Source organism: Cornus florida, unplaced genomic scaffold (genome assembly GCF_030987335.1).
Source record: "Cornus florida cultivar Cherokee Brave unplaced genomic scaffold, ASM3098733v1 CherokeeBrave_3.0.0_Hap2_Chr05, whole genome shotgun sequence".
Taxonomy (NCBI): Eukaryota; Viridiplantae; Streptophyta; class Magnoliopsida; order Cornales; family Cornaceae; genus Cornus; species Cornus florida.
In genome coordinates, this window is record NW_026775575.1 from 37,212,137 (window position 1) to 37,226,316 (window position 14,180).

The window sequence follows — 14,180 nt, forward strand, 5'->3', positions numbered from 1 at the left end:
AAGACAAGCTAAAATATTAAGCTGCACAATCTATTGGTGAGCCCGCCACGCAGATGACTCTAAATACGTTCCACTATGCTGGTGTTAGTGCCAAGAATGTCACACTAGGTGTTCCACGGTTGAGGGAGATTATTAATGTAGCTAAGAAACTTAAGACACCCTCTCTCTCTGTGTATCTGAAGCCTGAGGTTAAATCAAACAAAGGAAAAGGCCAAGAATGTTCAGTGTGCTTTGGAATACACCACTCTTAGGAGTGTTACTCAAGCTACAGAAGTATGGTATGATCCAGACCCTATGAGCACCGTAATGGAGGAAGATGCTGACAAATTTTAAGCCGTGTCATTATTGAATTCATATAAAGAATATTTGATATCTCGTTCTAACAATTTGGATTTGAGAAATATTTCTCTGCGTTTTAAGATTGCTGATGTGAAGATGAACAGGAGAGCTTATGCACTGTGTCAGACTGTTACAGGTGTTCTCTTTAGTGATTGCAGTGTTATTAAAAGCCCAACGCACTAGAGGTCCTTTGAAGCCTAGGCGCGAGGCTTACAGACCCCAAAACCTGTTTCCAAGTGTGGATACCATGAGCAATGAGGATGTCAAGAGCCAACATGGATGGTGAAAGCAGTCATTAGAAGCCTATACAGGAGACAGTGATTAAGTGAGGTCATAATTTGATGGTGGAACTTTAGGTTTACAATTTTGCTTTATTATTAAATTCCATGGTAGTTGATTCTGATCTGATATCGGACTTTGATTTTATGGTTAATATGGTCTGAAGTAATAGTAGTAGTGATTAGTATTACGATTTAATGTGAGGAATGCATTTAAAGTATCGAAATCAACAATTGGATTGGATTTAGGGGAATGTGAACTTCAAACCTGTTGAAGTTGATTGTACCAGTTGGTTCTTGCTAAGACTTCATTTAGCTTTTTGCTTTTAACTTCAAATTTTAAAACTAGAAGGAATATACACTAGAAAGATTGTTGAAATTGGAAGTTATATGAGATTGATTCAAAGCTGTCATGAATGTCATTCCATACGTTGTATTAGTAATTCGGTAGTGATGAGTTAGGATGTACAGAATATGCGGAAATAGTGGTTTATACTAAGACTTTCTGTTCCAATTTGTTGCAAATGTATTTCGTCTAATACAGTTCTTGGTAGTCTCGACTATGTAATCACGAAGAAAATGTGATTTGATTAGCTTTCAAATTGGAAGGGGTTTCTGCTTTATGGTGCGTGTTAGTGATCTAGGTCTGATTTGTACCAGCTGAGACTAAAATTCGAGCTTGTTTTACTTCATACATCGCATTAAAAAAGGTCGTCTTTGTCGTCGTCCTGATATTTCTAACAGCTTTCTTCTTGCTTCTTACTATTATTATTATTGTCAAAGGGCTGTCTTTATGACCAAAGTTATAGGAAAAATGAATGCTAACATTTTTCTGTAAAGAGTAGTACTAGGAAGGAGACCAAATGCCTAGTTATTAACAACAGGAGTGAAAAGGAAAATAGGTATTTTTTTTTGGCCTCTTTAGTCGATGAGAAACACACATACTATATATTTATATTCCAATCATTGACATAGTAAGGATTAGAAAAGCATTATCATTTTAGGCTTTATTTGTTACGACATAAATATTATTTCCAAAAAATATTTTATTTTTTCTGGTAAAATATATATTTTTTATTTTTATTTTTTGTTGTTTGACAAAGATTTAGGTCGAGATTGAGGTCGAGCCTATCTGGCGTGTAAATAGCTTGTCGAAAATTGATATATTTTTTTTTCCCTAAGAGTACATTTATTGGCCCCACAACACATGGACCATTTAAGTCAGCAGTGTGGTTCGAAAGCGAGACCTTAAAGATTTTACCTTCCGAATTCCTGTCAACGCTGCTATGCCCCTGGACGTGTCAAAAATTGATAAGTAAATTATTTTTTTTAGATTTAATTTTTTTCTTTATTAATATTTTACGACAATCGAACACCAAAAAAATACAAAAAATATTTGAAGCAAATCAATAGTGTCTTTAATTAATTATTTTCAGACTTTTTTGCTAAGAAGTCTGGATGGAATTGGAGATTATTAGATGATTCAATCTTATTACGCTTGGGATTCTAATTTGACTGATAGAGACAATTAATTATGTATATTGAAATTTAACTCCCTTGACTGTTAATTGTTTTCAATATTTCTGAGTAATCGATTTGGAAAAAAACTACGTATAGGAGTATTTGAAAGGATCTACTCCTTGTTGTATGTTTTATTGTGAGCATTAGATTGTGATGGAAATTCCTCCTCCCTTCTTGTTGAATTGGAGTAGGAGAAAAAATTTCTTGAGCATGCAACGGTCCGTACCGTCTGTCATGGTAATGACCGGTTGGATGTAACGGAGGCAAGAAAATTTTTCGTTAGAACTTTTTTTTCATTCGAGTAGGGGTGCGCAAGAAGTTTTTCACATTGGAGTGGCGGTGCACAAAAAACAATAGTCCACACAAAAATTTGTTTCCATAGAATGGTTCTTCCTACATTGTTTCTACTCCTTTAGATTCACCCACATCATGAAATTTTAGTTATGTATGGGAAAAGCTGAACAGGTTTTTGGAGTTTTTGAAAATCTATAAAATTATTGCGTTTAATTAATTAATTTAATATTATTGAGCTTGAGAATATTTATAATATTGTAATTAATAGAATGACAGTACTATATTGTATAGAGGTGGTACTATAATTTAAAATTCGTGAAATTTAAAATAGTATTTAATTTAAACTTTTATAATAATTAAATTTTCTTCTCTCATCTCGTCGCTCCCGTCCATCTTCATTTTTTGAGGGATGAAAATTTGTAAAGAATGAAGGAAAGGATGCACTAAAGTGTCCACCACCATAATTTATGCAAGAAAGAAAAGTACGTGAATCATACTAAATTTTGGGAATTTTATTTCTACTGATTAATTTATTTCTTGTTATTTTACAATTATTCATGATTCATAAATATGTTATGTATTGATCATCAATACACACACACACACACACACACACACACACACACACGTATGTATATATGGGTACTATTTCCGACTACAGTTTTTGTTTGATCTGAGTTGCTCCGTTTTGTCCCTCATAGCCGGAAAAAATGGAGTTTAGGAATTTGGTGGACGTTGAGTTTTTTGGACAAGATAATGGCATTTTGGATCATTGTAGAGTCTAAGTAGTGTTTTTGTATACTATTATAATTAGTTTAATAAAATTAGTAGTCAAACCTAAAGTTTGAAAAAGTTGGCATATTTGAAAATATGCATAATTAAGTAAATTTTTTAAAATTTTCCCTAATAGAAAGGCAGGAAATAAAAAAAAAATCAGTGCCTATGTTTTTACTATTTACAATAGCAAACACCCTGAGCTGGTGTGTCGAGTTCTCCCTCCGCCAAAATAAAAGGAGAAAAAAGAAAAACACTGAAACCCATGTTTTGGCAATTTTTCATGAATGTATTATTGTTTTTCCCTGGCAAAATATCATGTTCAGAACTTGAAAATTGTGTTTAATATTTTTTTTTTATTAATTTAATATATATATATATTTTTAATCATGTTATATCACTCCCAACCAAAACAAAGCTCTTTGTTTTCTTTGATAAAAGCGGGACCATGACATTGAAGTCCATTCACCATTGTAGTAGTATTTTTACAAATGGACTACTCAGTAACATTGAAAACAATTAAAAACCAAGAGTTAAATTTCAATATAAAGAATTTAGGACAAGCTTCTTTCTCATTAAATTTAAAAACTTTAACAAATGGCATGTTTGTTTAATCACAACACTTGTCTTATATAATACTGAAAGAAACATTTTTGCATGGGGAATGAATGAGCCAATTAACCAACCTAAGCATCATTCTTAATTCCCATCCTTCTCCCTCCACTCACTTGTGCTCGGCAGTCCTTCTCGCTCCACTCTCACTTGTGCCCAGTACCATCCCACGCAATGATTCGGCGTAGTCCATTGTGTCGAGAAGACTCGATAACTTCTGTCTAGTAGGTGCACAGAGCCATGAGTGGTCGTAGTCCGTTGAGTCAAGAAGACTCGATAACAACTGTCTAAAAGTAGCAACCGTCGTTAAATTCTTCTTTAAATTCGCCCTTTCTATCTTGAGACCTTGTTTCACTCGGTGGAGTCTCCTATGGAAACTTTCTTGCTTCTCAGGCTTAGGAATTGCAATTCCCTCCGGGTATTTTTCTATCTTGAGACCTTGTTTCACTCGGTGGAGTCTCCTATGGAAACTTTCTTGCTTCTCAGGTTTAGGAATTGTAATTCCCTCCGGGTATTCTTGCTTGAGACTATCTCCACCAATAATATTACAACCCCTCTCAAAGTCAATTACAAATCCCTCCGGCAACTCTTGCTTCTCAGGCTTAAGAATTGCAATTCCCTCCGGGTATTCTTGCTTGAGACTATCTCCACCAATAATATTACAACCCCTTTCAAAGTCCATTGCAAATCCCTTCGGCAAATCTTGCTTCTCAGGCTTAGGAATTGCAATTCCCTCCGGGTATTCTTGCTTCTCAGGCTTAGGAATTGCTGGCCACATCTTTATCTTTTTTCTTCAATAATTAAAGAAACACATACACATATCAGATCCTTTCATCCCATCATTAACAAGTCAATTCAATTCTTAAATTTAAGAAAAATAAAATAAAACCAACAATCCTTATGGACCAAAAACTTATTTACACTCTGTTGGCACCAAAACTTGGCAGCCACTTCAGCAACGACGTGGACCAATGGGAAGCCGATAAGTGTTAAGCATGTCCAAGAATGGTCGGCCAATGGAGAAATAGTAGGAGAAGATTTAGGAAGATATCTATATATTCAGCCACCTCACCAAAAGGGTTGTTACTAAACAACCGAGACTTGTGTTAATTTCAAAAGGAAATTTCATTAGAAATAGAACATTGGGAGAAGTTGGCTAAGGTGACATAATTAAGTTCCTATAAAATAGGGATTTAGTTATGAGAAAGGAAATTGAATCCTTATTGAAATGAAATTCAAAAGGAAGGGGCAGCCACGTGAGTGTATGGGTCAAGGCTATAAATGGTCTTCCAGCCATTTAAGGGAAATATTTTAGTCAAGCTTGAAGAAAGAAGTTGTTAAAAATCAGCAACTTACTAGCAATCTTCCAGCAGCTTTCTACCGACTTCTTAGCAATCAATATTTTCTTCAACAAAGGTATTCTATTTGAAGCAAGACGAAACAAGAGGAGAAGAGACGTGAAAGACTACTGAAGTACGACCTATTTTCAGCAACAAAGTGTTGGCACCAAAACTTGGCAGCCATCTCAGCGATGATGTGGACCAATGAAAAGCTGATAAGTATTTTTAACATGGCGTCAAGGGAATCAGCCAGTTAAGAAATATCAGGAGCAAGTATTGGAGAAAGTTATTCAGCCACTTCATTAACAAGGCAGTTGCTAAAATATAGCAACAAACATTTGACTTTATTCAAGTTGGGTTATCATCAGGAAAGGAAAGACTAAAGTTTTAAGGAAATCAGACAACTGAATTCCTATTTTATAGGAATTCTAGTTGGATGGAACAAGGAAAAATACAAAAGGCAGCCGCGTCATGAATATAAAAGCGATAAATGGCTTTTGGGCAATTTAAGGGAAGAAACGGTGACCAAGTATAAGGAAAGAAGTTGCTAAAAATTAGCAACTTTCCAGCAACTTCTTTAGCAACTTTTCAGCAACAATTCGACAACTTGCATTTGACTGGATCAAGGAAAGATTTCAGCAAGGACTTTCCTATTGAAACAAGAAGAGAAGAGACGCAAAAGACTACTGGAACGTGGTTTAGTTTGAGTAATAAAGTGAAGAAAACCAAGGAGCAAAGAGATTTTCTAGCAATTAATTAGGAAAATAAGTTGAGATAGAACTTCTATAAATAGAAGTATTGTATTCCATTTCCAATTCGTCCAGCACCACCACAAAACATGCATTTCATCTAAAATGTTTTCAATTGACTCTACGTCATTTTCCTATCAATTTCTTTATTTCAATTTAATGGCAATTGATTAGATTCTCGTCAACTATTTCGATTTAGCCATTTACTTTCTTTCAATTTCAATTATGCCAATTTTAATTACGCAATTTTAGTTAGGCTTTCAATTCAATGGCAATTGATTAAATTCTTGCCATTGAATCGTAGTGACAATTGATTAAATTCTTGTCATTACTTGGCTGATAGCAATTGATTAAATTCTTGCTATCACGTTTCAGTGGCGATCGATTAAATTCTTGCCATTGTGTTTGGCTGATGACGATTGATTAAGTTCTCGCCATCACGTTCGGCCGGCGATCGATTAAGTTCTTGTCGCCTGTCTTCACTCGGCCATTCCATCCATTCAAACATTCATTAGCCGTTGCATTTCTTTAGACACTCTAAAAAGTCATTGCTGCCAATAAGGCATAAAAGAACCTTGTTGGGAGTTCTTACTAGTCTCTCTTCCACACAATCGCCTGAGAGTCAGCCATCGAAAAAAGGGAAAGGCTGGTGTTCAATTACATATTTGGGTATTTTGTACAAATACTCTGGCACGCCCGCGAAGAGTCCATTGACCGGCGTAGGGAACAAAAACCGCGCGAACACGTTTTCGCACGCCCGGTGGGACCACTACTAGAGTGTTATAAAAGAGGCAAATATGCCGCGGCCCACAAAAAATTCTAAGGCCGTGGCTATTGATGAAGATTTGGAGGAAGGCGATCAGCTAGTACAGGCTGAGAACTCTGCAGCAGGTTCTACTGATGAGTTAGCCGTACTTCAGGCACAGGTTAGCTCCTTGGTAGATGCAATGGGAAGGATGGGAGTACGCTACAACGACTTGCATGAAAATATGTCCCAACTCTCAGCCTTTATTTTGAACAAGCCGACTCAAGCTAGCAGCTCCAACAATCAGGAATCGGCTTCTCAGCCTAATCTATCACAAGCTGCTCGGCCAGAGAGGGTCGTTGAAACATCACAGCCATGGCCGCCAGTAGTGACACTCCAACCAGGTGCAACATCAAGTCAGCCGGTTCATACGCTACTCACCTGGGCAGAAAGCTATCCTCAGCCTACGTTGGCAGGTTTAATCAGCCACCAGTAGCAGGTTCGCAGCCACAGGTAATTCCACCAAACCCTCCTCGGATGCCTTTGAACTCGGGGGGCAATCAGATCAGGTGGAGGCCACCGAACCCACTGTATACTCATGTGCCGCCACAGGTAGGGCTTGGGGGGCAGAATATGGCTAATCAGCCACATGATTGGCCGAATTGCTATCAACCAGCGGCTAATCAGCCGCCGGTTTTTAATCAGGTACCACCAATATTAAATCAGCCACCTCAAGTCATGTTAGATAGAAGACAATTAGCTGATTTACTCACAGAAGAATATGGCCTGGAACTTAGAGGTGTCGGCCGACCAATTTATAGAACTCTTTATCTAGAAGTGGTAGACCAAGTTGAGTTCCCTAGAGGATATAAAGTCCCTGACTTTGTAACCTTTAGTGGAGAGGGGAATCAATCGACCGTGGAACACATTGGCCGATTCACGGTTCAATGTGGAGAGGCCAGTGTTAGCCCGTGGTTGAAATTGAGACTTTTTCCTAACTCTTTGACAGGGGCAGCTTTTTCATGGTATATTTGTCTACCTCCTAACTCTGTTTTTAATTGGCCACAGATGGAGGAATTATTCCACAATCAGTTCTATCGTACGGAGACAGAACCTACTCTGGCCGATTTATCCAGGCTAAGTCAATTGCCTAGTGAATCGGTCGAGACATTCATTGCAAGATTCAGGAGAGCAAGATTAAGATGTCGTGTACCTCTTCCAGAACAGGAGTACATTCGTTTGGCTTTAAACGGCCTTGATTTTGAACTTCGGAAGAGGTTTGAAGGAGTTCCATTTCGTGACATGTATGACCTGGCCGAGAAAGCTACCAGGTATGAGTTGGTTCTCAAAGAGGAGAAAGAACGAAAAAATTCCTCTAAAGGTACGTACTATAGGGACCCCAACTATGAAGTTTATTCAACTGATGTGGTTGAAGAGGAAGATTTTGAAGCTAATTTAGCTGAAGTCATTCTAAAGAAGCCTTATGTATGTGACGCTTTAACAAAACCAAATGTATCCACCAGTAGTACTCAGCCATCGACTTCATCGGCCAAGAAAGGTACGGCTGATATTGGTAAGGTTTATACGTTTGATCTGGCCAAAACAGAACAAATTTTTTATCATTTGTTGGCCGACAAATAAATCGTTTTGCCAAAAGGACACAATATACCATCGACCAATGATTTAAAAGGAAGAGAGTTCTGCAAATTTCATAATTCATGGAATCATACTACTAACAATTGTTATGTATTTAGAAATGTATTGCAGAAATCTATCGATGAAGGTGTATTGAAATTCCCTGAAAAGAAGCCAGATGTAATGGGGGTCGATGGCGATCCATTTCCTAATATTGTCAGTACCAATGTAATCAGCCTGGCAACTGAAAAAGCAGTTGATAATGGTAGACAGGAAAGATTACCAAAAGTTCTTGGTAGTTCATCGGCCAGTAATGATGAGCAGAAAGTTAAGGACTTGGAAATTCAGTTAAGAGAAGCTCAAATTGCCCTCATCAACCATGGTTGTTGTCCAAATTGCAAAGACCGAAGGAATGACTCAGACAAGAGGGGCTATTTCCAATCAACCAGAAAGCGCAGTGTCCATGAAAGGTTAGGCCATCAGCCTAGACAGAATCACGAAGAAATCAATCGATCAATATTTAGAGAAAATGGGCCGAGGGCAGTGAGAATCATTCGGTCATCGGTGGCCGATAGAGTCCTGCCAAAACAACATTTTTATCCTAGTTTCGAAAGGAAACCAACAATTCAGTCAGAAATATGGGTTCAAAAAGGAGAAGAATCTAGCCGTGTAAGAACGGTTAGACCTCCTTTGGTTGACCATGGCAGATGGACTCGAGTAAGTCACCCAAAGTTTCCTAAGCAGCCTCCTACACGTACGCAAAAAAGGAGGATGCAAAGGAAAAATGCAGAACTCAAAAGGAAAGAAGACAAGATCGACCATGATCAACTAGAAAGGAAAAATGAACCAGTGGTGGCTGAAGACATGGAGGTCGCTACATCATTTGAGAATAAGGCATGCTTTTATGAAGAAAAAGATGATCAGCCCGACCAGGATCCAAAGCATGCGGCCAAGTACAGAATTCGTTTTGGTTCCCTCCCGGATAAGGTAAATTGTAATATGGTATTTGTTTTGCCTTCTGTGTTTGAAGCAAGGATAGAACCAACGATGAACAGGGATGTTGAGTCAGCCAAGCAGGAAGAAAAGGCTGAATCTTCAGAAATTAAGAACGATTCGACAAGTTCATCGGCCGGGATAGGATTGATCTCTCAGGATTAGCCATCTAAGGCCAATAAAATCATTTTCGAAAAACCACCTTTGTCTATGACACAGCAGTTGAGGCCGTTGTATGTTAAAGTATGGGTTGAGGGTCAGCCAATCAATAGGGTTTTGGTTGACAATGGTTCGGTGGTGAATGTCATTCCAGCAACTACTTTGAAGAAATTGGGTAAAACCATGGACGATGTAGTTCCAACCGACGTGGCCATCAGTGGTTTTAATGGAGGATCTAGTAACACCAAAGGTATTCTACCTTTGGAAATTACTATTGGCGGTAAGACATCCTTTACGGCTTTCTTTATTATTGATTCAACCGCGGCCTATAATCTCCTTTTAGGCCGAGATTGGATTCATCCTAACATGTGCATCCCATCAACCTTGCATCAAATGTTGATTTTTTGGGATGGAAATGAGGTAAAAATTGTTGAGGCCGATAACAAACCCTTTAGAGCTAGGGTGTATTCGGCTGAGGCTGCACTTTATGATGAAACTGTTGTACCTATCAAATTTGTTGGCATTAACAGGATGGGACGACCAGCAGCGGCAACAATGAAGAAGAATTTAATTAATGCTGATATTAAAGAATTATTGTCAGAAGCAGCTCGGCCGAAAATTGATATTTTCAGGTCGACCATCAAGGACATTGAAGATGTTACTGATGGATCACAAAACCAATGAAGAAAAGAAGCGGCAAGCTTTCAGGGCCGCTTGCATAAGACTGAAAGTATATCTGGCTGAGAAGAGACTGGCCAGAGAAGAACAGCTATATGAAGAGGTATCGGCCAGAACAGCCGATATAATTGAAGAAGGTTTCGAAAAACTGGATGCAATCCAACTTGAAGATTTGGAGTCAGCCCCTTCCAGGATGGAAGATAATAAAGCAGAGGTGCAAGATCCTTTATTGGAAATAAATGTTGGTACTAAAAAAGATAATCGGCCATTATTTGTTAGTGCTTTGCTTGAGCCTAAATTCCAGGCCGATTTGATTAAATTATTAAATGAATATAAGGATTGCTTTGCTTGGAGTTATGAAGAGATGCCTGGCCTGTCTAGAAAATTGGTAGAACATAGATTACCGATCAAGAAAGATTTTCAACCATATAAACAACCACCAAGAAGGATGTCTTCGGAAGTAATGCTCAAAATTAAAGAAGAAATTGAGAGACTTCTTAAGGCAGGATTTATTCGAACAGTTAGGTATGTTAAATGGCTGTCTAATGTTGTTCCGGTAATGAAGAAGAATGGCAAACTTAGAGTTTGTGTAGATTTTTGCAATTTAAATAATGCCACTCCAAAAGATGAATATCCAATGCCTGTGGCCGATCAACTTATTGATTCGGCCACTAAGCATGAAATATTGTCTTTTATGGACGGCCATTCAGGTTATAATCAAATCTATTTAGCCGAGGAAGATGTTCATAAAACGGCTTTTAGATGTCCTGGGTCAATTGGTACTTTTGAGTGGATTGTGATGCCATTTGGCCTAAAAAATGCTGGGGCTACTTATCAAAGGGCAATGAATTCTATCTTTCATGATATGATTGACCGATTCATGGAAATTTATATAGATGATGTAGTTGTGAAATCATCGGCCAAGAGACAGCATTTGGAACACTTGAAAAGGGCCTTTGAAAGGATGAGGGTTCACAAATTGAAAATGAACCCATTGAAGTGTGCATTTGGAGTTTCAGCCGGGAATTTCTTGGGGTTTTTGGTACACAAACGAGGTATTGAAGTTGATCAGAACAAGGTCAAAGCTATTATAAATGCTAGGGCCCCAGCCAACAAAAAACAAGTGCAAAGGTTCCTCGGCCAGGTAGGTTTTCTTAGAAGATTTATTTCTAACCATGCTGGCCGAGTGCATGTCTTTTCGACTTTAGTAAAATTAAAGTCACATGAGAAATTTCATTGGGATGAATCCCATCAGAAGGCCTTTGACAAAATAAAAGAGTATTTGGCAAACCCCCCGGTTGTAATGCCTCCAAGAAAGAAGTGGCCATTAAAGTTTTATTTATCGGCCGCAGAAGAATCAATTGGTAGTATGCTCGCACAAGACAAGGAACATGGAAAGGAGCAGGCTGTCTACTACCTGAGTAGAGTACTAACTGATGTAGAATGCATATATTCCTCAATTGAGAAGCTTTGTTTATCTTTGTACTATTCGGCCATGAAGTTGAGAGTATACATGCGGCCTGTTGATGTTTACATTCTTTGTCAGACTAACGTGATCAAGCATATGCTATCAAGGCCATTGATCACTGGCCGAATAGGTAAGTGGGCTTTGGCTTTGATGGAATTCAATTTTATCTACGTCCCACAAAAATCAGTAAAAGGAAGGGTTCTGGCTGATTTTTTGGCCGATCATCCTTCAACTGATATTGATCCATGGGTTTATGATGAATTGGAGTCATCAGCTATATTCTTAACTCCTTGGATCTTGATGTTTGATGGATCAAGCACGGCTGATGGAGCAGGAGCAGGTATTGTTATTATTTCGCCAGCTGGCAGAAAGGCTTCATTCTCTTTCTTTTTAGATTTTAAATGTTCAAATAATCAGGCCGAATATGAAGCGCTTATAATCGGCCTGGAGATTTTAATTGAAATGGCTGTTAGAGATGTAAAGATTTTGGGAGATTCAAACTTAGTCCTTAGCCAAATTTCTGAAGATTTTAAGTGCCTAAGTTGGCAATTAAGGCCGTTTCATTCTCTGGCCACTTCATTAATTAATCAATTTGATAATGTTCAACTTAAGTTCTGGCTGAGAGGGCAGAATAAAGAGGCCAACAGCATGGCTCAAGCAGCCTCTGGAATAAGAGTACCAGCCGGAATAGAAGATCAGTTAATAAAGATAACACGAAGATCTTTGCCATCGGCCGAATTGAGAAATACTATGTTGTTTGATACTTGGACAATTGATGTAGAAGATTTAGCCGACGATGACTGGAGGATACCATTTATAATGTTTCTTCGAAATCTAAACATCAAGGCTGATAGAAGTATTAAAAGAAAAGCGATCAACTTTGTGCTTCTAGATGGGGATCTATACAGAAAAGGGTTAGAAGATGGGCTCTTACTACAATGCATAAGTAAGGAGGAATCACTTCAGGTTATGGCCGAGGTACATGAGGGCAGCTGTGGGGCTCACCAAGCTGGGATTAAAATGAGATGGCTGATTCGCAGGTATGGATATTATTGGCCGAGAATGAGAAAAGATTGCATAGATTACTCAAAAGGTTGTCAAGCTTGTCAAAGACACGGGCCGATTCAAAATGTACCAGCAAAAGAATTACAGCCAATAATCAAACTTTGGCCATTCAGAGGTTGGAGCCTTGACCTTATTGGTAAAATTAATCCACCATCAAGCGAAGGCCATCACTGGGTGATTGTTGCCACAGATTATTTTACTAAATGGGTTGAGGCCAAGGCTTGCAAAGCGGTTGATCAGCAAACAGTGATTAATTTCATGGAACAAAACATCATCCACAGATTTGGGATTCCAGAAACATTTGTTTCAGACAATGCAACAGTATTTAGGGCAACTGATGTACTACAATTCGGCCACAACATGAATATTCATATGTCAGCCTCTACGCCATACTATGCTCAAGCAAATGGCCAAGCCGAATCTTCAAACAAAATTTTAATAGAGATCATTGAAAAAATGATCAAAGATAAGCCAAGAAGGTGGCATGAGACTTTGTCTGAAGCTTTATGGGCCTATAGGAACTCAAAAAGAAAAGGCACAGGAGTTACACCATACATGTTAACTTATGGTTATGATGCTGTTCTGCCTATGGAGATGAAGGTTAAATCAGCCAGAGTTGCTTTTCAAAATAATCTAACTCCAGCTGATTATACTCAAGCAATGTTGGTAGAATTGGAAGATTTGGATGAAGTTAGAAGGGATGCCTTGGATCATATCATAGCTCACAAGAAGAAGGTGATGAGGATCTACAACAAGAGGGTAAAACCTAAGTCTTTTGCTGAAGAAGATTTGGTTTGGAGAGTTGTTTTGCTAGTGGGTAAAGTCGATAGGAAATATGGGAAGTGGTCCCAAAAATGGGAAGGGCCATACTTAGTCCATTAAGCCTTAAGTGGAGGAGCATATAGGCTGAAGTATTTCAGTGGCCGATTACATGACTACCCCATTAATGGCAAGTACCTCAAGCAGTATGTACCGGCAATCTTTGAAAGGGAAAATTAGTGTTAGCCAGTACTTATGGCTGACCATGTGTACCTTTATGTAATAAAAAAAAAAATCGGCCATAAAAGAAATACTTTTCTTGGTATTTCCGGCAGATATAGTTGAAGTCATTAAAGAAGATGACTATTCAAAAACTTGGGATGACGTACTTTCAGAAGCTCCATGGGAGTATAAAAATTCAGGAGGATCAGCCATCAGAAAAGCTCCATACTGGCAGAATTTTGTTTTTTCAATAGAGAAGCCAGTTAGATCGGCCCAAATGACATTACATAACAACCTAATCCTGATCTATCACGATCATGCCTTGCCAGTAGAGTTGGGAAACTTCAATGGTGAGGTCTATCATAGGTTTATAAATGGCCAATATTTTGAGGGGTATCAGCCATCTTTGTGGGAGTAATAGAAGAACCAGGATCGGCCAGTCCTGGTTGACGCAAAATAAAGACCAACTTAGAGGTGGTTCGGAAGAAATAAAGTCTAGAAGCTCGTTGGCTGCAAGTTTCTTTCATGTTATAAAAATTCCAAAAATCT

General features: G+C 38.3%; 1 protein-coding gene across 1 annotated transcript; it reads left to right on the forward strand.

The window, feature by feature from the left end:
* The first annotated feature begins 9,490 nt into the window (after positions 1-9,490).
* On the forward strand, positions 9,491-13,532 carry LOC132309159 (uncharacterized). Its single transcript, XM_059807496.1, has 4 exons — positions 9,491-9,689; positions 10,072-10,362; positions 10,480-12,053; positions 12,198-13,532. The coding sequence occupies exons 1-4, from the start codon at positions 9,491-9,493 to the stop codon at positions 13,530-13,532; spliced, it is 3,399 nt and encodes a 1,132-aa protein (XP_059663479.1).
* Positions 13,533-14,180: the final 648 nt, after the last annotated feature.

What these genes read in the sequence shown, in the direction of transcription:
- LOC132309159 (XM_059807496.1), top strand. Translation starts at nt 9,491, where the DNA reads ATGACACAGCAGTTGAGGCCGTTGTATGTTAAAGTATGGGTTGAGGGT. An exon ending in AGGATCTAGTAACACCAAAG is followed by an intron (nt 9,690 to 10,071) that starts GTATTCTACCTT and finishes TGATATTTTCAG; the next exon opens with GTCGACCATCAAGGACATTG. An exon ending in TTTATTGGAAATAAATGTTG is followed by an intron (nt 10,363 to 10,479) that starts GTACTAAAAAAG and finishes GGAGTTATGAAG; the next exon opens with AGATGCCTGGCCTGTCTAGA.